The sequence below is a fragment of the Maniola hyperantus genome, chromosome 14 (assembly GCF_902806685.2).
Source record: "Maniola hyperantus chromosome 14, iAphHyp1.2, whole genome shotgun sequence".
Taxonomy (NCBI): Eukaryota; Metazoa; Arthropoda; class Insecta; order Lepidoptera; family Nymphalidae; genus Maniola; species Maniola hyperantus.
Genome location: NC_048549.1, coordinates 6807749 through 6830868, shown reverse-complemented (window position 1 = coordinate 6830868; position 23120 = coordinate 6807749). Strand labels below are relative to the sequence as shown.

The 23120-nt window shown below is 37.1% G+C and overlaps 3 protein-coding genes across 4 annotated transcripts in view; 1 reads left to right on the top strand and 2 right to left on the bottom strand.

Annotated features, from left to right (window-relative positions):
* unc-13-4A (BAI1 associated protein 3) overlaps positions 1 to 12427 on the bottom strand; it is an 84196-nt gene extending 71769 nt beyond the window's left edge. For both annotated transcript variants that reach the window (XM_069503158.1, XM_069503159.1), the window contains exons 1-2: positions 12244 to 12427; positions 3072 to 3570 (exon numbers count right to left, since the gene is read on the bottom strand). In XM_069503158.1, coding sequence (XP_069359259.1) covers positions 3072 to 3384 — 313 coding nt within the window. In that variant the 5' untranslated portion in view covers positions 3385 to 3570; positions 12244 to 12427. The remainder of the gene's footprint in view (positions 1 to 3071; positions 3571 to 12243) is intronic.
* Pfdn4 (prefoldin subunit 4) overlaps positions 1 to 23120 on the top strand; it is a 331489-nt gene that overhangs the window by 216474 nt on the left and 91895 nt on the right. The window lies entirely within an intron of this gene.
* On the bottom strand, positions 1702 to 2433 carry LOC138403286 (cuticle protein LPCP-23-like). The gene has a single exon (XM_069503177.1). It carries the CDS (start codon positions 2412 to 2414, stop codon positions 1845 to 1847), a length of 570 nt encoding a protein of 189 aa, XP_069359278.1. The 5' UTR covers positions 2415 to 2433; the 3' UTR covers positions 1702 to 1844.

The following is a 23120-nucleotide window of genomic DNA, read 5'->3' as shown; positions in this document are numbered from 1 at the left end:
AAAAAATAACACAATAATAATATGAGATAAGCATTTATTAAACGTATTTTTAGAACATTAACTTATTTATAAAAATAAATTAAAATAAACTTAACGTTTATGTATTTGAAGAAAACAAAAACGCGGCAAATTCCTAGACTAATATTTTTTTGTCGGAAAAGCAAAGGCAATCAATCTCATACGGCCTTGTCGGTTTTCGTAATTTTATTTAGTAATCATAACTGCATAATAAATGCGTATTCCTTTTTCAAAAAGATGTATAATGCTTTATATACAAACTCAATGGTGTAAACCTTCGTGGTTCTTGCTGTGTCTAAATTGGATTTGTTAAACATTCTTTATGTTGGTAATTTAAAAAAAAAACACAGATGTAGTCTGTCTGTCTGGTGGGAGGCCTCGGCCGTGGCTAGTTACCACCCTACCGGCAAAGCCGTACCGCCAAGCAATTTAACGTTCCGGTATGATGCCGTGTAGAAACCAAAGGTGTATGGGTTTAATAAAAATTGCCATACTCCTTCCAGGTTAGCCCGCTCCCACCTTAGACTGCATCGTCACTTACCATTAGGTGAGATTGCAGTAAAGGGCTATCTTGTATCTGAATAAATAAAAAATAAAAAAAAGTTCAGTATAAATTTCGGTACCTAAGTATTCCAAATTTAAATCACATTCTCTCCCTAGGGGATGAATGAAATTCAGTACAACTTTCTTTCCCTGTTTTTAACAGATTAAAAATGACTATTGTTATGTACGCTTTTTGTGGCATTGAATGTCACTTTTTTGAGCAAGTGGTACGAAAATATTATTACTTTATTATAAACTAGGATGAAAATCTATTCCACAAAAACATAAATCGTAAATTGAAACACGTACGGTAGGTAGGTACTAATATTATAAACACGAAAGTGTATCTGTGTGTCTGTGTGTCTGCTAGCTTTTCAAGACCCATCCGTTTAACCAATTTTAACGAAATTTTGTAAGTACAGAGATAGCTTGCACCCCGGGGAAGGACATAGGCTACTTTTGTTCCCGGAAAATCAAAGAGTTCTCACGGGATTTTTAAAAACCTAAATCCACATGGATGAAGTCGCATGCATGATCAAGTTTTATTATAAGTACTACAAGCTGACCCGGCGAACTTCGTACCGCCTAACAGTCGATTCTTTATTTTTTTATTTTTTTTATAACTTACAATTTTTTAAAAATTTGTCTCCGTAAGAACTCCGTAAGTACGGGGGTACTTCAAGGAATATTATAAAAAAAGGATTAGCGAAATCGGTTCAGCTGTTCTCGAGATTTGCGATCAGCAACACATTCAGCGATTCATTTTTATATATAGAAAGAAAGAAGATAGAGATAATAATATATCTTCTAAGAACAATCGACATAATAAATTCAAGAACGCTTTTTACGTACGTAACGTAAAGAATTTTATTTTATTTTAAATTCAAATTATGCTAAAACTTGAGCACTGGCCAAACTATTCGGAATCGCTGTTTATCCTATTTAACCATACATGTGAAAGTAATAATTCTATTTATCATGTTTATTCCCTTATCATGACTGGTTCGATCTTAACGAAAGGTACAGAGATAGTTTAAATTTTAGAGACGTATATAGGATGCTTTTGATCCCGGAAAGTCAAATAGTTCCCACGGGCAGCAGCTAGATGTAAAATAAAAGAAAATTACTTATTACAAATGTACAAATTTTATTTCAACAATGCACAGTAGTTGTTGTAAAATATTTCAGAATCGCATTAAAGCTACGTTGCGGTTTCATTGTTGAAATTTAGCTCAGTTGTACCAGATGAGTTATTCCTCCGACGGGACGTCCAGAGGAGCAGATCACTTCTTGATGAAGCTCGAGTAGGCCAAAGGACCGGCAGAGTAGTAGGGAGTTGACACGAAGGGGCCAACGGCGCCGTAGGTTGAAGTCACGTAGGGAGCAGCGGCATAGGGAGCAGCAGCATAGGGAGTAGATGCCAGGTATGTTGAAGGCACAACGATCGGTGCGGACCTCTTCTTGATCAGATGTGCAGTGGTGTACAGAGGTGACGAGTAAGTGGTGGCCAGATGACTGCCGTAGGTTGCAGCGTAAGGAGAGTAGGCACCAGCCCAGGAGTTGACCAGAGGAGCAGATCCCAAGTATGCGGAAGGTGCGATGTAGCTGCTTACAGCTAGAGGAGCAAGAGATCGTTTCTTGATGAAATGAGAGTAACCGAAAGGCGAGGAGTAAGGCAATGGCGCAGCAGATACAACGGATGGCGAGTAGCCGTAGTAGCTGCTAGGGTAGCTCGAGTACACTGCCGGCGCTGGAACCACTGCAGGCGCGCCGTATGGCAGCGATGTAAGCAACGCTCCAGGGGTAGCTGACGCCGCAGCGAGGAAAGCACACAACACTACAAACTTGAACATCTTGGTCTCTGTTATTCGGATATCAAACAACTGATGCCAACAAATAGTAAGCCCTTGTATATATACCTAGTTAGCTCGAGATTAAAGGAGCGATCTAGCTTCATAACCGGTGTAAGAAAGTCGCTGATATTTACACTGACAAGGCCACGGGGAAGCTCGTAGTGTCATTATTGTTCCTGCCCCCGCCGATTTGAATTAAAAGCGATAATAATCAGCAGTTACTATTTACTAATAACTTACTTATAAGTTAGATAAGATCCCAAATTAAATGCCATTACAATAACGTCAGGATATGATATACCTATAAGATTAGTAGTTAGGTATTTCAACTTCTCATTTTATAATTGGCATGAATAATCATGATTAGGAATGTAGGTAAATACCTAAATACATGAGGGGATCTTGCGATCACAATCTATACATATAAAAAGTATTATCCTGTCTGACTGATCTATCAATGCACAGCCTAAACCGCTGATGTTAGGAACTTGACATTTTTACAGTAAATTTCTTTTACTACTGGATTTATGAAAATTCTACCTCAAAGGGGTTAAATAAGTGATGAGTTTGATGAGAGAGGCGACAACGTTAGCACGGCCACGCTATCGGCCATCCCAGCCACATACTGCCCCAGTGAAGCTGATCTGTGGTCATTACCTCTCATAGTAGCTGTAGAAGGCTGCGGCTGCTGCTGAGACTCGTCAGCAGAGCGATGGCGAGGTGGCGGAACGCGGCGAGGCGACAACGCCAGCCCGGCCACGCTGTCAGCCATCCCGGCCACATACTGCCCCAGTGAAGCTGATCTTTCGTCATTACCTCTCATAGTAGCTGTGGAAGGCTGCGGCTGCTGCTGAGACTCGTCAGCAGAGCGATGGCGCGGTGGCGGAACGCGGCGAGGCGACAACGCCAGCCCGGCCACGCTGTCAGCCATCCCGGCCACATACTGTCCCAGTGACGTGAAAAAGCTCATCTTTCTTCACACTTACTACACTTCGCACATTTGTTAAAAGTATTTAACTTTACACCTCAGCACAAGGAGAAGGAAGATAAACGTACACACAAGTATATTAATAGCTATGAAAATTGGAAAAAAATATTAATATAAAACACATTTCAATGAATCTTTCAACGTTTTTGATGTCTTCCACAATTATATCTGAAACAAAATGAAAAAAATATCATTTGTATGCCATTGATTTGAGACATGGTTATGATAATTAATATTGTCTGTGCTAAGAATTGATTATTATTATTGTCCCATTAAAATACCTTCAAAAGTTCAAGTTTTAGTGCGATAAGCTGTTGTAGGTATGTGATGATGGATCATGGATTCTTAGAAGTCTTAATTATTTTTAGGGTTCCGTATCTCCAAAGAAAAACGGAACCTTATAGGATCACATCTCAAACATACACACACACTTTACAAACACGTCATACCTATAAACCCAAACGAAACTGCTATAAAGTACTTAATAACAAAATAATTATTGTTATGTATCCTTGGATTTCGTTTAAGTATGTATCTAGTGCACCTTCCTATAATAATCCATACTGATATTATTATAAATGCGAAAGTGTGTCTGTCTGGTGTCTGTCTGCTAGCTTTTCACTCATCTGTTTAGGTACCTATTTTTCACGAAATTTGGTACAGAGATAACTTGCATCCCATAACAAGCATAGACTACTTTTTGCACCATTTTTAAAAAACATAAATCTACGTGGACAACGTTGCGGGCATCATCTGTTAGGTACAGAGATAGCGAGCATCCCAAAGACGGGCATAGGCATTTTATCCCGAAAAAGCAAAGAGTTCCCCTTGGACTTTTAGAAATTTAAATCCAAGTCGGCGAAGACGCGCAGCATCATCTAGTTCACTAAAATTTCAAATGACAACGTCCTTGATTGATTTGCTCTTTACGTTTTTTGTAAAATATAAATGATAACCAGTGGTTGATATTTTTACTCGACAACAGTATAAGCACAAAAACTATTCCATTTGTTTTATTTTGTCACAACGGCTGCGAAGGTCACAGGCTCACAGTAATCAGTCCTTATAAAAACGAAATGTCAATTAAGTTATCCGCGCTCTTTGCGTGGGTAGCTGTACAAAAATAAATAGAATATTTTGAAAGGCGGGGACGCGTTCTTATTTTTTGTTCTCTGATGAAAGATTTATGCTAACACGTGGCGGGCGCGAGCCGTGCCACGTACGAGGCGTGGACGAGGCACGAATTCAAAACATCACGAACATTGTAGATGAAGCAATTTATGCTTCACCATGTGGTGTCCGTAGTGATGAGACACAGACGCATGACGGACGCCACACGGTGAAGCATAAACTGCTTCATATAAAATGTTTTAAATCCGTGCCTCGTCCGCGCCTCGTACGTGGCACGGCTCGCGTCCGCCACGTGTTAGCATAAATCATCCGTTAGGTGTACCTATAGGAGAAGCTGCTCCAGTAAATTCTGACTAGGTCCAATGCCGCATACCGAATCAGTTGCAAGAAGTTCAAAATTTAAATGTAGGTATTCTTTATCATTATTAAATATCAAATAGTCCGTAATCGTCGATAAGTTACTTATTTACAGATATAATGTTACTATTATTTATTAATTTCTGATGTTAGTTTGCTATGATATTTTTATGGAAGCTTTTAACACCGACAAATTGACTGTGATTGTGATAAATAATATATGTACTTAGAAACCGCAGTGAAGAGTTATATAAAAAGAAATTTTGCAGACCGCAAAGAAAGTGATGGATTACTACTCAAGTTATGGTCATTAACTTATTAGAGGTCTCGTTCTTTTAATGTGCAATCCTTGAGAAAAATTTGGTAAAGATTTTGTTATACTTAGTTAACTACTAATTACATTTTAATCTTGCCACGGGTTTGTGAGTCCTATAAATAAAAGATAAAAATTACTTAGTTTAATATTTTTGGTTTACTTAGGTAGGTACGTCTACAAACCCGTGGCTTTGATCAATTAGTTTATAATGCAGTCAGTGGTTGGCATAAAATCAATGGTATTAAAGGTTAACGTTGGGTACAAGAAGTAATCATGCCATTACTTTAATATAACCTAACCTAGGTTCATAAGGGCAAGGGTATATCAACAAAGCCAGCTTAATCAAACCGCCTTGTCCGTCCGTCCGTCCGTCCATCTTCCAATATTGTAAGCGTGAGGAGCCAAGATTAACCGAGAACACAGGCGTAAGGCTTAATGGATTTGGGCTTTGTTATTTTCTGCAAATTCAGAGACATGTTTACTCCTACAATGTCTATACCAGAATCGTGGCCAAAGGTGCACGAGCCAGCGACGCAAATTATGTGTCGCTACTAAATCCGACCGACCTTTTTGCGGCTAGCGTGCTGGTGTAAAAAAGAGAAATAAAACCGGCCAAGTGCGTGGCGGGCCACGCGCAGTGTAGGGTTCCGTAGTCACAATCCTCGAAAAACAGATATAACTCCTTAACCTGTGAACTTTACATAGCCCTGATAGTTTTCCTTTAAAATTGATTATATATACTACTGCTGTGAATTTTTTCACTTATACTACCACTAGCTTCTGCTCGCGGCTTCGCCCGCGTGGCCTACAGGAAACAAATGGCATTTTTTTTATATAAACTGATAAGCTAAAAAAACAAACCGGCCAAGTGCGAGTCAGGCTCGCACAACGAGGGTTCCGTACAACAGTCGTATTTTTTCGACATTTTGGACGATAATTCAAAAACTATGATGCATAAAAATAAATAAAAATCTGTTTTAGAATGTACAAGTGAATACCTTTCATATGATACCCCACTTGATATAGTTATCTTACTTCGAAAATTGAAAATACTAATTATTAGTTTATGACCACAATTTTTTTTTTTGTGTAATGTAACCACAAATTCACGGTTTTCAGATTTTTCCCCTAATGTAAGCTATAAGACCTACCTACCTGCCAAATTTCATGATTCTAGGTCAACGGGAAGTACCCTGTAGGTTTCTTGACAGACAGACAGACAACAAAGTGATCCTATAAGGGTTCCGTTTTTCCTTTTGAAGTACGGAACTCTAAAAAGATAATACTTAGGTATGTCCTAACGCATTCCGTCGAGAATGCATTTTCATTTAAATTGTATCCGTAACTCTCCTAAAGTCCTGTCATAAGCAAATACCCTCTAACATAGCATATTCATATAGATAAATAGGCTATTCTAGTTATAATTTATATTTTAAACTATTCATTTGTTTAGATAATATAGATGTACCTACAGATATATATAGGTGTAGACCATTGATGTTGGAAGGCACACAAGGGCAGACTCTGAAACCCTTAAAATGAAAGGACATATTCTCTCTCGAAAATTAATTGCTTGGCAGCTTACCTACTAACTACTGTAACAAAAATATTGTATCGATTTTTTTAATAATCAGAGTTCTGTATCTTAAAAGGAAAAAACCGGCCAAGTTCGAGTAAGACTCGCGCACCGAGTTTTGAATTTTTCCTTCACTTGTGCTATAAGTTCTACCTACCTGCCAAATTTCATGATTCTAGGTCAACGGGAAGTACCCTATAGATAATCTTCACAGACACGATGGACAGACGGACAGACAGACATACAGATAGACAGACAACGAAGTGATCCTATAAGGGTTCCATTTTTCCTCTTGAGGTACGGAATCCTAAAAATTATAGCCAGCAGTGTCATTCAGGAATCGGGATGATGCAGGGATTCTAACGATACCCCATACGTCCAAATCTTTTCAGGCATTTAGAAGTTATGGTGGAATAAAGCAACTCACATAATTATACATACATGAACCATGAAAAAAATAACGACATTCTCCAAAGCGAGCCAATTCTGTACCCGTAGTATAAGATTTTACGTCTCACCAAACCAAACCAAATTCGAGAGTCGAAATACTTCCGCGTTACAGTAAACTGGATCTTAAATACCTTGTTTTAAAGCTCAAGTTTGTCTACAGCCAGCGCTCCAAGCGGAAACATTGGGAAATTAAAATCAGTGGCATTGAATATTTGACTTCAATTCAAGGCTCTTTAGGTCCATTTTACTTTGATGTTATTGTGTTTCGACTCTTGAATTCTAGCAACGTTTGGTGAGACGTAAAATCTTATACTACGGGTATTGTTTACAAACGACATGCTCGTTGAACAAGTCGTGATACGTTTGTGTTTACAGCCTGTAAGTACTTATTGGACCAGTTTTCCTAATTGGTCAAGCAACCCCATCGTAATTGTCTGACTGGCCGCCTCGTGTTGCTCAGTACGTAGACATATTAGGTGATGGACATATACAGCCTTGAGTACACTTGCCTATAGTACAGATTACACATAGGTACTTAGCCCTGAAAATAGGCTTTATAGTTATTAGTTATCACTACTTATTAGCTTTTGCTATCGTTTTATTGCTTATATTGAACGTTATCGTGCCTAACTTTATCTGGTAATAATAAATTCCGACGATGTACAAACATTTTGCTAATTTTATGTATGAGGCGATTGTTATGATTTACCTAGGTATTGAAACATAAATACCTACTCGTACCTACTCGAAATTCAAATGACCTAAAGTTTTGAACTATGTACTAAAGATTTATACAACAAAAAGTCGGTCTTTCACCCGAAGACGGTAAAGCCAAAAGGAAAGGTTATAATTTTAACAGTAAGATTATGTATATATGTTTGTATTTATGCATGTTCTACTGTACCGCCTAAACTACTGAGCCAATTTTGATGAATGAGGTGACAATCGATTCGTTATTATTGTCCGGGTGATATAGACTACATTATTTATATGAGTAAAATCAATATGCCGGATGTTAAAACCAAAAAGTGGCGTCTCTGATTTTTTGTTGCTCTCATATCGAGTGGGATATCAAATGAAAGAGGAAAAAAATTGATTAAAAAGATTGTATTTGTAAATAAAATCTTTGTAAAGAAAGCAGAATGGCCAAAATCGGTTCAGTTTTGACGGACTTATGGAGTAACGTTGACAAAAATTTTCATTTCCTATCCCTTAAGAACCCAATTGTTAGTCGGTATACAAATATCCTGAGTGTTAACTCAGAGAATTAGCTAGCCTACCAGTAATTCAAAGTAAGTAAGCTGTCAGCGTATAAGGTTTTGAGTATCGAAAATGTAATAAATAATTATTAAAGTTTGTAAGACATAAATTAAATGTACGAAGCTACCAAGTTATAGTTTTACCCTTAGAATAAAGAGTGTTACCATACGTATCTATAAATTTTGTTTAAAACTATCTTATAACCGCGACTTCGTCCGTGGACTACACTTTCAAAACTCTATCTTACTCCCTTAGAGGTTGATTTTTCAAAAATCGTTTCTTAGCGGATGCCTACATCATAATAGCATGCCAAATTTTAGGCCGATCCGTCCAGTGGTCTGAACTGTGCGTTGATAGATTAGTCAGTCAGTCAGTCAGCTTTTTCTTTTATATATATATATATATATATATGTTAGAGTCTAGACAATGCAACTGGCAATGTTTCATTGAAAATATTTTATACTAAACCACAATTTTACTGGCTCGACGTCACTTTAAAAACTGACAAGTTGTCCGTAACAGCAGAAATTCAAAGCTGTGCCGAGCTATGTTGAACGCTACGTATAATGAACTTTTTATGCCGGAGTAAAGTTTTAAATATATGGTAACCCTTTTCTGACAGAGTCACGTTTCCGGCGCGGTCTAGTTAATGCCAATAAGATTTTGATAAAGTTTGGGCCATTAAACGTGTCAGGAAACTTAAATTGTCAAATTGAGTGAGAATCGATACTTTATGGTAAAAATCCAAAACTTTTGATGCTGGAATGTATATTTAGGACAGGTCTTTTAAAAGGATCATTGTCTGAAATGTTACTGTACTTATGTATTTTTCAGTTTCGTAGGATACAGGTGCCGTGAGATAGAGGCCGTTATGAAATTATAAGTTTTTAATTACTAATCATAAAAATTTAAGGGCGAATATTTATTATATGTATAGTATGGAGAAGCGCGTAAGAAGGGGCCTTCTTAAGCGCTCGATTTGCAATTTTCACTTTGCCGTTTTTGACTAAAGAATCTTGTATCTCAAGCAAAAACCATCATCTGTGGAAATAGAAATTTTAAAATTTCCACCCGCCAACGAGTTATTGCTTCGATGAAGCGAGCTCTTAAGAAAAAGTAGGCGATCATTTGACTTAAAAAGTGACCGGTTTTAATACCATTTGTACTTTCATCACTTAGGTCCTGTTTTGTTGTAATTGGAGTAATTGTCTATGCTCACTATACCAATTTCAATACATAATTCAGTTATCCAATTAGATTAACGTTGCGTATGTGGCACAATTGTACTTAGAATTAGTGGTATTTGTTACAATATTAGTAGTTCTCTCGTGCAAACTATCTAGATCACAAACCACTAGCGTACCACCCTGGAATTTCATTTGATTATAACCTAGGCATACCAATAGCTTAACGTGTACGCCGAAGCAATCACGACATCAATATACATAGGTATGTGTGGTCAATACCGAATGTCACAAACGAAAAGCTAATCCTTATTAATTGTGGGCGACTGAACGCACGGAACCTCACGACTGCCCTAGAACTTACTTGTACTGTACTTTCTTATAATGTAGGTATGTTGTTGTTGTATACTGTGCACTAACGAGGAGCATGATTGCGAATCCATACATAATTAGAGCCTCAATAGCTCAACGGGTAAAGGAGTGGACTGAAAACCGAAAGGTCGACGGTTCAAACCCCGCCCGTTGCACTATTGTCGTACCTACTCCTAGCACAAGCTTGACGCTTAGTTGGAGAGGAAAAGGGAATATTAGTCATTTAACATGGCTAATAACTTCTATATTTAATATTATAAATGCGAAAGTGTGTCTGTCTGCTAGATTTTCACGGTTCAACCGTTCAACCGATTTTGACAAAATTTGGTACAGAGATAGCTTGCATCCCGGGGAAGGACATAGGCTACTTTTTAACCCGGAAAATTGGAGAGTTCCCGCAGGATTTAAAAAAAACTAAATCCACGCGGACAAAGTCGCGGGCATCATCTAGTTTTAAATAATTTTCATTTGGTAAAATTATTATTTTTCTTCACAGTCATTTCGCAGGCGATTTAACACGGAAAATGATTTTTCAATTTTCGCACTTACAATCGTATGCTACATAATTATTATGATCAAGATCAATAGAGCTGATATTTCGCTGGTTAGTTTTCACGGAAAATGAATTTTGGCACTTGTGATTGTAAGTGCTAAAATTCACTTTTCGTAAAACGTAGCAAACGAGTGTTTCCTACGTTTAGCTACATTACGCTGAACTAATGTTTTTCTTTTTCTAACACACGCGCTTTTTAGCCCGGGTCGATGATTAAAATGTAGTATTTTTTTAACTTTATGAGATTCTGCTTCGTTATTTTTGACATGACAAAATACGGAAAAAGTATTGTAGGTACTTACCTACTACTAAAAAACAAACTTTATTTTTGCCAATATCTCGAATAAAACTTGTAGGTATTTTAGATATTTTGCAACCACAGGTAGGTAACTAAATTCTGCGAAATTTTTCGTGTCCATGTCCTAAGTATGTTGATATATTCCAGAAATATTCCAGGACTATTTGTGAATAGCTCGGAGAGGCGAACCAGCTTTGGGGTGTGAAAAGGGTGCAAAGAGGGACAAACGGCCGAGTTTCTAACCTATGATGGTCCATATCCTTTATCGCTGGGCTATCCGTAATAAATAATACAAAATAATCTCAAAACTTATGTATTCTTTACGCCTGAACACTCAAACGATTTCTACGAAAAGCTAGCAGATAGACAGACAGACAAACTTTCGCATTTATAATAGGTAGGTACTTATTAAGTTTGCCTGAGTCGAACTATGACATCACTTTAGCAGCACGATAGCAGAGATTTTCGACCTCGATTATTGTCTCTACTTTCAAAGAACCTAGAATTTTCTGGCAGTTAACACCCAAACTAAATCCGTTTCACAGTTTTCCTTTAATGGCTAAACAAAGATAATGCTATGTACTCAGCAGAACAAAGATGTAGTTTTCTTTAATTTACTTCTAGTTGTATTATGTAGGAACCTATGTATTTCACAGGTAAAATAGAAACAGCAAGATTTTTTATTTAAATAAACTTTCACACGTGCTTTTGAATCCCTTCCTACCGAGAAGAACTACAGCAAAAAAAATCCTGAAGGCTACTTAGGCTACTTTTTACCTCGGAAAATCAAACATTTTGATACCGCGGGATTTAAGAAAAACCTATGTCCACGCGGATGAAATCGCGGGCATCATCTTATTTACAAATAAAGCTTTTGAAAATGTTTTTTATTTGATAGGAGCGTTACTAAAATATAGTAATAATAACGAGAACAATAGATGACACGTCATTATATATATCGTCCTGTGTTATTAATTGTATACCTACCTACTACATCTATTAGTGCTATGTATTCAGTGATCCGTAACTTATAAACCTAGATCCATTAATATTCTTTAATCCATCCTATTAATTGCATTTTATTGATTTATTGTTCAATAGATAATTTGTGTGTGAATGTTGCACATTGTTAGAAGCAACCGTTTTTACATATTATTTAAGTAAACAGTCTGCCAACAGCCTTGCGTGTCTACGAGACACGAGTATCATTTTCATCGTAAAGATAAGCTCACTGTATAAAAATGAAGCAATAAAGATATTGCAAAACCAATTTAAAAAGTGTCGCTAAGAAATTCCAATCCACCGCCATTCCAGACTATATTTAAATATATTTTGAAAACTTACCTCGCCTGGGCAAGATGACGGCGCGGTGCCGCGTCTATTCACGTTGCGCGACTCGCAAGCCGATAAAACATTCACATCATCTTAATTGGTTTATTTTATTAGGAAAATGATATGGGAATGATAAAGGTGTGTTATCAGCGCGGTAGTCGGAACGCGCGTGACGTAGGGCGCGAGACGGCTAACGCTAGGGCGGTTGGGCGGCGACTGCCTTCCCCGCGACCTGCGTGTCCCTTCCAACCTCGCCCGGATCTCTTCCTGTTGATCATGTACGCGACAGGTGATCCTTGCACGCTTAATCATGATCGAGCGTTAGTGTTTCAGAAGATATGCAAGGAATCCATACTTTCGATGTAATATATACCTATAAAAGGAAAAGCTGACTGACCGATCTATCAACGCACAGCCCAAACCACTGGGCGGATCGAGCTGGGCATGCAGATATATTTTATGACGTAGGGATCCGTTAATAAAAGATTTTTGAAAATTTAACTCCTAAGGGGTTAAAATAAGACTTTGAAATGTGTGTAGTCCACGCGGATGAAGTCGCGGCCATAAGCTAGTAATATTATAAATGCAAAAGTGTATCTATCTGTCTATCTGTTAGCTTTTCACGGTCCATCCGTTTAGGTTTAACCGATTTTGATAAAAGATCAGATATTGCTTGCAACTCGCCGACGGACAAAGTAGCCTACTGTTTATTCAGGAAAATCAATGAATCCTCACGGGATTTTTTAGAGTTCATCCATTTAACTGATTTTGACAAAGCTAGTACAGAGATAGCTTGCATTCCGGGGATCAACATAGGCTACATTTTATCCCAGAAAATAGCAAAGATCCTACAGGATCCTACAGGAAAACCTAAGTCCATGCGGATGAAGTCGTGGGTATCGTCCAGTAAGCTATATTTTATATCAGTAATCTAAATATATAAAAGGAAAAGGTGACTGACTGACTGACTGACTGACTGACTGACTGACTGACTGACTGACTGATCTATCAACGCACAGCTCAAACTACTGGAGGGATTGGGCTGAAATTTGGCATGCAGATATGAGATAGCTATTATGACGTAGGCATCCGCTCAGAAAGGATCTTTGAAAATTCAACCCCTAAGGGGGGAAATAGGGGTTTGAAATTTGTGTAGTCCACGCGGACGAAGTCACGAGCATAAGCTAGTAAGTAATAAGATCTCAACCTGAAATAATATAATAGAATATGTTTTATTCGTTGATGGTGTTGTGTACGGTGATTGGTAGTGTTCGCTAATGGTATTTCTGGTACATATTTGTAAAGATTTTCTAAATATATATTTAGAAAATGAAAATGATATTGTGGTAAGTTGTGTACCTACTTGTAGTGTGGTAGATACGGTAGACAACTAAAAGTTATTTTACTTTTAGAGTTCGAATTTATAAAAAAAATTACAGTTCACACAGTGCAAACTAATTTAGAGGTTAATTGGGTATTTGACTACATCAAAAATATATTATTTCTCAGAGATTATTAAATAGAGGGTCTTCTAAAATACGTAAAATCCACGTCCTTTGTTGGTTTTAAGTGTACTAACCATTTTAAATTATCGATTAAACTAAAAAAAGCACGTCAAATGATTGTGACGTTACACACCGGTATTCCATAGAATTTCGCATACTAAGCGCGCGTTTTGACGTTTGATAAAAAGTTACTGATTTGACTAGTTGTCAAATACCGTATTATATGAGTTAAATGTAACTCTATACTGCTCACTGCAAGGAAACATAATATTCTTGTTTACTTGGGCTAAATTTACTAGTGAGTACGTATTTAAGTTACTTACCAAAGTCATGTCAATGTTCCAACCAAGATGCAAGTTGCATGTTGCAGTGTGGTAGAACTTTGAGGACTTAGACGAACTACGACTGTTATTCAAATAGGTACAATATATTTCTTTGATTTATTATTTTAACATTATAAAATCATTGTAAGTATCGGTTTTTCGGTTTATTTGCTTGAAAATGATCACTCAAAAGCCACTAAACTGAATGAAACAAAACTTTAGCAGTTCGCAATATCATTACTTATTTGAGAACCTAGCGAACAACAAATAGTACATTAGATTCCAGGCCTGAAATAAAGCGATTACTGACCCAATATCATTGGCAGGCCGAGGCGAAGCCGAGGACTTCCAACGAAAATTGGTTTGAACGAGATTTAGTAAGTAGTTTTTGATTTATCGTGCAAAATGTCGATAAAATATGATTGTAGTACGGATCCCTTCGTGCGCGAGTCTGATTCGCACCTGGCCGGTTTTTTAAAACCTAAATTCACGCCTACAAAATCGCGGGCATCATCCAGTTTAGGATAAATGAACAAATTTCAAAACAACTTGTACCTACACGGTATAATGCCTGCACAAACAAATAATAATTTTACAGTGAAACTGTTATGGACTAAGAGCCAGTGCAAGCCAGATCTTTATTATTTTATAAAAGCTGAAAGTTTCTCTGCGTATTGTCCCCAACACAGGGAAGAACGATCAGCGACTATGAAGTTTTCATTATGGTGGCTTTGGGAGTTAACGGGTAATAAGGGTGTAAAAGATCTTACGTAAAATTATAAAGTCCAAAGTTTTTATATTTTCTTCGGAATAGTAATACTCAGAGAAACTTTCAGCTTTTATAAAATCGCGAAGGTCTGGCTCAGGCTGGCTCTCGTTCTATTAGGTACCTACTTACTTACTTTTATATTTTGTATTGTAAAAATATTCAGAACAACATGTTCCAAAACATTTGTTTTTCAGCAAGTTGGATATATTGCCTGTTTATACGACAGCTTACGTATCTCATACTCAAGCGGGCTACTAAGATACAACAAATGGTAGGTATATGTATAAAGTAGGGTGTAAAAACTTTACGAAGAATCTATTGATTTCTCGCGACACGCCTGTCAGACCAACTTAGCGCCATGGGTTATCGCGTACTTATTTAGGTACCTAGGTACCTACTTAGATAAGTAAGCGATTTTTAGGGTTCCGTACCTCAAAAGGAAAAACGGAACCCTTACAGGATCACTTTGTTGTCTGTCTGTATGTCTGTCTCTCTGTCTGTCTGTCTGTCTCTCTGTCTGTCTCTGTCTGTCTGTCGGTCTGTCAAGAAACTTCCGTTGACTTAGAATCATAAAATTTGGCAGTTAGATAGGTCTTACAGCAGACATAAGGGGAAAATCTGTAAACCGTCAATTTAGGGTTACATCACACAAAAAAAAATTGACGTCATGAACTAATCATTGGTATTTTAAATTTTCGAAGTAAGATAACTATATCAAGTGGGGCATCGTAATTATTATGAAAGGGCCTATTATGAAATTTACCTGTGCATTCTATGACAGATTTTTATTTATTTTTATCCATCATAGTTTTTGAATTATCGTGCAAAATGCCGAAAAAATACGAGTAGGACGAGTAGTACGGAACCCTCGGTGCGCGAGCCTGACTCGCACTTGGCCAGTTTTTTAGTTTGATTCGAGTACGAGTAGGTAGGTCATCATCATTATCATCAATTCAAAATTGTACAGCAACTGTAGAAACAGAAGTCTATTGCGGAATGACACTTCTGTACTTGAAAGGAACTAACTACACTATTCTGTGTCCTAACATGCAGTTGCCATCGCGCAACTAATTAATTCACCGGGTAGGTAGTAGGTACTAAATTAATAAAAATCAGAGAGTGGGAATCCATGTAATAAACTCAAGTAATTATGTACAAAACGTTCATATTATTGACGTCAATAGAGTCACCGTGTGCGAGCTATAAACACTCACGTCCTTTAACTAAAACTCGTTAAGGTTTATTGCGAGTTGGTGATAAAGCCCAATATTGAATAATAACATATTTTATCTCGCCGAGTGATAACGCGGAAAGTCGTAAACATGTTTTGAACATCGCCATCGTACAGTTTAATGCGAAAATTAAATTATGTCAGTTTCTTTCAGTTTTCCGGATATAGGAATTAAAAAGGGTTATTATTTTGCAGGCAACTAACAAAGTAAACGGCGACTAATAAATTGAACTAGTAGCGTTTTAATTCAAAGAAATATTTTTAAATAGACAGCAAAAGTTCGGCAGCATAAAAATATAAAGACGACGGAATAATAGAGACAGCAAATATTCAGTATAATAAGTAAATATAAAATAAAGTCAGGTCTCATAAATATTGACTTGTGCAACTAATATATTGACTTGGTGTTGCGTATGTGTGGCACCTTTGTAAGCGCATATGTTGCACGTGTGAGGCGCGAGAGTTGCTTGTGTGTGGGCGTTTGTGGCACCTTTGTGGCGCGTGTGTTACACGTGTGTAAGCGTGTGTTGACTGTGTTGTGTGACACATGTGTGGTGTGTGTGTCTCGTATGTCGCACGTATGTAGTACGTTTGTTGCGCATCCAAGGCGCATGAAATGTAGGTACGTGTATGGCGTGTGTGTGGCACGGGTTAGGCGTGTGTGTTGTGCGTGTGTGCCGCGTGTGTTACGCGTGTGTGGTGCATTTATGGGGCATGTCTGGGGCGTGGGAGGCGTATTTATCGCGTATTTATGGCGCGTGTGTTACGCGTTTGTTGGGTGTGCATGGCGCGTGTGTTGGGTGTGCATGGCGAGTGTGATGTGCGTGTGTGGCGCATATGTGGTGTATGTGTAGTACGTGCAGCACATGAGTAAGTCGTGTGACTACAGCACCTAAAATTATTGTCACTTCCATTTATGATAAATGATACATAAAAATAGAACAGTTATTTTTTGGTACGATTTTGCTGTAGAAAATAACTTCAACCGAACCTTTTAGTCCCTAACGGCCGAAACTTGTAATGGCCATAGACGACAGGGACTAAAGGGTCAATAACACAGTTTACTCTATCGATAGTCAACACGAGAGGTGGGAGTGCAAAAGGTGGCAAAAGAGAGATTTATAATAAACAATGCCAAATATATACCTTACCTTAGGTCGCCTTATAATAATATAAGGTCGCCCTTTGTTTTTTAAGCGTATAGGTACTTGTACGCTTACTCTTTGTAATTTTGTTAACAATAAAGTTGTTTTAATAAATATAAACAAATAAATGCTCGATCCAACACACTCATCTTGGGACCGGACGGGAAAATAGGGATTTCCTTTTCGACTTGGAATAGAACTTTGATGGATTAATATGTTTGACTTGTTTAAGATGTAGACTATTTGTAAACTTACATTGGGGCCGATTCTCTTGTACACAATCTCTAAACTAAATTAAATCAACAGGAATAAATATAGTGCTATCCTTTTAGCAATAGATTTAGACGTGCAATTTTAGTTTAATTTAGAGATTGTGTACAAGAGAATTGGCCACATTGAATGACTCTTTCTTAGCTCATCCTAAGCTAAAAGAAGGTAAGAAACTTTCTGTTTCCATATTCTAAAAATTTTTTTACAAAAAAAATAAAAACCGACTTCGATACACAAACACTAAAAATTGAAGAATAATTTAATTTATTCAATTTTTAGTGTTTGTGTATCGAAGTCGGTTTTTATTTTTTTTGTAAAAAAAAATTATTTCACAATTTTTAGTGGCCCCATGGAATTATGCTATGACTGGTTAAAAATCTACTGTTTACTAAGCTATTACTCTGATCGCGAGCAATTTACTCTTATCCGTTGAGGAGTTCTGATGTTCATCAGATCTTCACCAAATTTAAATGGGACCAACTTTGAAGTATACCCTTTCAAACAAAAAAAGAATTTTCAAAATCGGTCCAGGCGTCATCGAGTAATCGGGGAACATACATAAAAAATAAAAAAAAATAAAAAGATTCCGACGAATTGAGAACCTCCTCCTTTTTTTGAAGTCGGTTAAAAATAACTTGTTAATAGCAGTTATTATAGTATAATAGATACTAGTATATAGATATAATAGATATATCTACATCTACACTAATATTATAAAGAGGAAAACTTTGTTTGTTTGTTTGTTTGTTTGTTTGTTTGTTTGTTTGTTTGTTTGTTTGTTTGTTTGTACTGAATAGGCTCAAAAACTACTGGACCGATTTTAAAAATTCTTTCACCATTCGAAAGCTACATTATCCACGAGTAACATAGGCTATATTTTATTTTGGAAAAAATAGGGTTCCGTAAGATATTTGGGTTTTTCGGACACAAGGTGTAAAAAATCAACCAGAAAAGTTACTTATTTTGCGTACGCTGCCTAAACTATAAAAGATAGAACCATAAAATGTTCTAATTAATTGTAGATCTTATAAATATCTACAAAAAAGTCCGCGACACACTATACCCATCTATGTCGAGTGAGGCACAGCAACCATTTTTTTATTTAAAAATCTTGAATTTTTTTTGGACTACATTTAAACGCGTTTATTTTACTCATGCTATTAATCCTTATCAAAATAAATGATTTCATCACTAAGAACAGTTTATGGAGATAATATTTGGTCTTTGAATGATTAAAATTGGACGTTTGGTTTTGAAGTTATGGCGAAATTAAAATATTACGATTTCTGCTGCACGGCCCGTTGCGAAGTGGGCGTCACCAAGGCGGGGGTGCGCGTGCGGGAGGGGAGTTTAGTAATATTATAAAGAGGTAGTAGAGGAGGTAGGGGGTAATCTCTGGAACTACTGAACCGATTTTAAAAATTCTTTCACCAGTATTAAGCTACATTATTCCTGAGTGACATAGGCTATACGGGATCTTTAAAAACATAAAACCACGCGGGCGAAGCCGCGGGGATCAGCTAGTTATATTATAATATAACAGATTGTGAAGTATATTTTTAGTTTTTTCTTATATGTATTGTACATTTATGTAGGTATACCCACAAGTTAAAAATTAAGGGGCCAAAAACAAACAAAAATCTAGGTATAATGTAACAAATAAACGAAAGCTTTCATATCCCTAGACCCTATCTTCACTCGAAAGACATAATATAATATTAAAGATCAGGTTGGCCTCCTAAATCCTCCTACGCCTCACAACTTCTATACGCCCCATGGATTTTTGCAAATAGCACTCTCAATTATTATTACGGTGCGTCTCAACCTCTGCGGGTAAATTTTCAGGAATTTGATACGAAAATGTTTTAGCTTAGAGAATCAATGACACATCAATTTTTCCAAGTATAATTTACTAGCTTATGCTCGCGACTCCGTCCGCGTGGACTACTTAAATTTCATAGCCCCGTTTTACTCCCTAGGGGTTGAATTTTCAAAAATCCTTTCTTAGCGGACGTCTACGTCATAATAGCTATCTGCATTTTGCATGTCAAATTTCAGCCCGATCCGTCCAGTAGTTTGAGCTGTTCGTTGATCTAAGATCAGTCAGTCAAACCACGTATAGAATTGCATCAATCGGGAATTTTTTCATCGGACGACTTGTCCGACCGTCGCGCGTCTTCCTTCGGCCGCTAGTCGTTGGTGTTATCGTTGTATCTCCAACGAGCGTAGGCGAACTTTTAAAAATCGGTCAGGTGTGAGTCAGACTAGCACACCAAGGGCTTCGTACCATCGATCGTATAAGAAAAAACACTTTTTCGATGGCGGTTATTTTGAAATTTTCACGTTATGGTTCACGAGATCAGCCCGCTGACAGACAGACGGACGGACGGATGGACAGGGTCAGTGGAGTCTTAGTAATAAGGTCCCTTGGCACCCTTCGGGTACGGAACTCTAAAAAGCTCATAAGTACACGAATGTGTGCGAAATGTGGCGCTTATTCTAAACCGAGCATAATACGTGCAGCAAAAAACGTACCTATTCTGAAACCACTCTTAGGTATAAATACAAGTAATACGGTAGGTACAGTAACTATTATCGATCGCATCGACCGGAAATGAGTGTGTCTAGTAACGACCACCGCTTCGTTAACCGTCGTGGAGTCGCTTCCTGTCGACTGACTAACCGTAACCAGACGATGCCAGAATGAACTACCGATGCGACGTAATATGGATAGTCCGAAAAAAAACTCCTCGCGCGCCATTTTAACTCCATGGGTCAACTGTCGTATCCAAAATACGGTTCACCTTTAAATAAGGGCTGAAATCTTACTTTTGACATGAAATCTGACAAAAAGTTAAAATGGCGCGTGAGGAGTTAAATTTTACGCGTTATACCTACCTACCTATCTTATAATTAATTGTAATATTGCATTGGTATTAGAGTTTAGATTCAATAATCTGGTTTATTATCTTGCTAGTATTTACTCTTGATTTCGCTTACGTGAAATTGTTGTTAAGTTTAATCTCGGGTTCCAGTGACTGATTAGAATCCACTATAGGTATACTAAATATTATTATGAATGCGGAAATGAATCTGCCTGTCTGCTAGCTTTTCAAAGCCCATATTCGTTTAACTGATTTTAATTTTTAGGTTCCGTACCTCAAAAGGAAAACAGGAACCCTTATAGGATCACTTTGTTGTCTGTCTGTCTGTCTGTCAAGAAACCTATAGGGTATTATACCTATACTTCCTGTTGACCTAGAATCATGAAATTTGGTAGGTAGGTAGGTCTTATAGCACACGTAAAGGGAAGTCCAAAGACCGTGAATTTGTGGTTACATCACAAAAAAACTAAAGTGTGTTCATGAACAAATAATCAGTATCCAACATTCAAAGTAAGATAAGTGTAATATGAAAGGACTTTACCTGTAGGTACATTCTAAAACAGATTTTTATATAATAAGCAATTAAAATTTGTTCTTATTTTTATAAGATGCACAAATATAATGCTAGATGTCAAATAACGAAGGAAAACGAAGGCTATCCTTCGTTTTCCTCCAATAACGCAAGCAGGTATATCCGAAAAATGTTGAACCACTTAATAAAAATAAAAGACCGTTCACGCAAAAAACTTTCCTGTTTGCTTTGGGATTCAGAATTTCCCTATATTCCGCGTTAAAGTTTTATCCTCGAAAATAGCGCGTCGTTCCGTTTACGTTTTCTTTAGAAAGTGCGGTTGCAATTTTTTCAGCTTTAAAGCTACTAAGATTCTTCAAGCAGAACCGAACTAGGCCCAATGACTAGGCCTATCTTAATTCATCCATACTAATTAACATTTTAAAAGCGTAAGTGTCAGTGTCTGTCTACCTATACTAGCGTTTCACTGCCAATCCGTTTAACCGATTTTGATAAAATGTAGAACAGAGATAGCTTGCATCCCGGGGAAGCATATAGGCTAATTTTGGTTCTGGATAATCAAAGAAGATGTACCACGTAAACGCTGGTATATAAGGTCAAAATTTTAAGATTATCAATTTATCTATCACAAACCAGTTCAGCAATGCCCATTAGAGTTTGGTAAATCCTAGGTTACACTGTAAAGTCCTAAGGTTTACCGTAGTTCGAGCTTTTTGTAGTAACATATAGTTATATGTACATTGTACATTGCTTTCTTTGAAACCTTTAAAGATAAACGATTGATATTTTACAGGAGCAAGTTACCTGGGTTCGCCCGTGACATGAGCTTGACCTATATTTTAAATGTATTGATCGATCTACAAACAAAAGGTCGACATGCACCAGTACTATTGTACTGATCATAGAGTCAGGTTATGAATGTCCTGAAGAAGATAGGTGGGACCTATAATAATTCAAACTCAAACTCAAACTCAAACTTAAATTATTTATTCAGAATAGGTAAAATTATACGCTTACTGATGGTCAAAATTCAAAATTAGATGATATAGTGGTGACAATTAATACGTACTTAATAATAATAATTTCATGCTAGGTATACCTACCTATTGAGAACCTATATGTTAAATCCTTTATTTGATACACAGCTAAAATATCGCCTCTATTATGTTTCTCATTTTGATTTGAATAATTGGTACTAAGTAAAAACTAAGTTTATGTCGAATATTTCTACTTATCAGTTTTATGATATAAAATATAAAGCCACGTTTACCCTCAACCATATTTTAAATGCTTAAGTGTGTTTGTCTGTCTGTCTGCTAGTTTTTCACGGCCCAACAGTTTAACCGATTTTGACGAAATTTGGTACCGAGTTAGCTTATATTCCGGGGAAGGACATAATCTACTTTTTATCCCAGAAAATCAAAGAGTTCTTGTGGTATTTTTACAAAACCTAAATCTACGGGAACTAAGTCGCCGGCATCATCTATTTTTGTATAAACACATTCGAGTCCCACAAAATGAACAAACTAGATGGATAAGAAGGGGTCCTATCCATCTAGTTTGTTCATTTTGTGGGACTTGAATCCACGACGGATTTCAGTCCACCACTTTTTACAATTAGGATAGTTCGCGACAGGTTAAGATGGCAATTGGGGTGTGAGGCAGAGGAACTCGCCGCACGTCCGCACGTCACTCGCGCTCGCCCGCGTCAGAATAGCCCGGGGGGGTGTGCGGGCATTCCCTCCCCGATTGCCATCTCGACCTGTCGCGTACCTACCCACCTACCTTGTACCTACTTATTTATTAAGTATTGTTAAGTATGTCAAAACAATAATTTTGGTGTCAGTATGACTCCTAGGAATATTTACTCATTACTTACACGTAAATACATAATCGTAATTACCTACGCAGTAGACATTCTTGTGTTGGCTAGTATTTTCCCGAAGGTTCTCCCATTTAACAATTATCTGCTAAATATTATAGCTTTATACAGTTTAACGCAAAAAAATATTTTTCTATCTAAATTATACCATCCAAGTATAACGATAATTACCTAAAATGATTGAACCTACCGATACATACTAGGGACGGGGAAAAACATAATTTAGAGTCCTTGAATAATTAACCTGTCCTACCCGTCAAACAATATAGGTAGTATCTATAATTGTCAAATATCTGAGTGATATTTATGTACGTAAACATGTGCTTATCATTGATAAGAAAAATTTC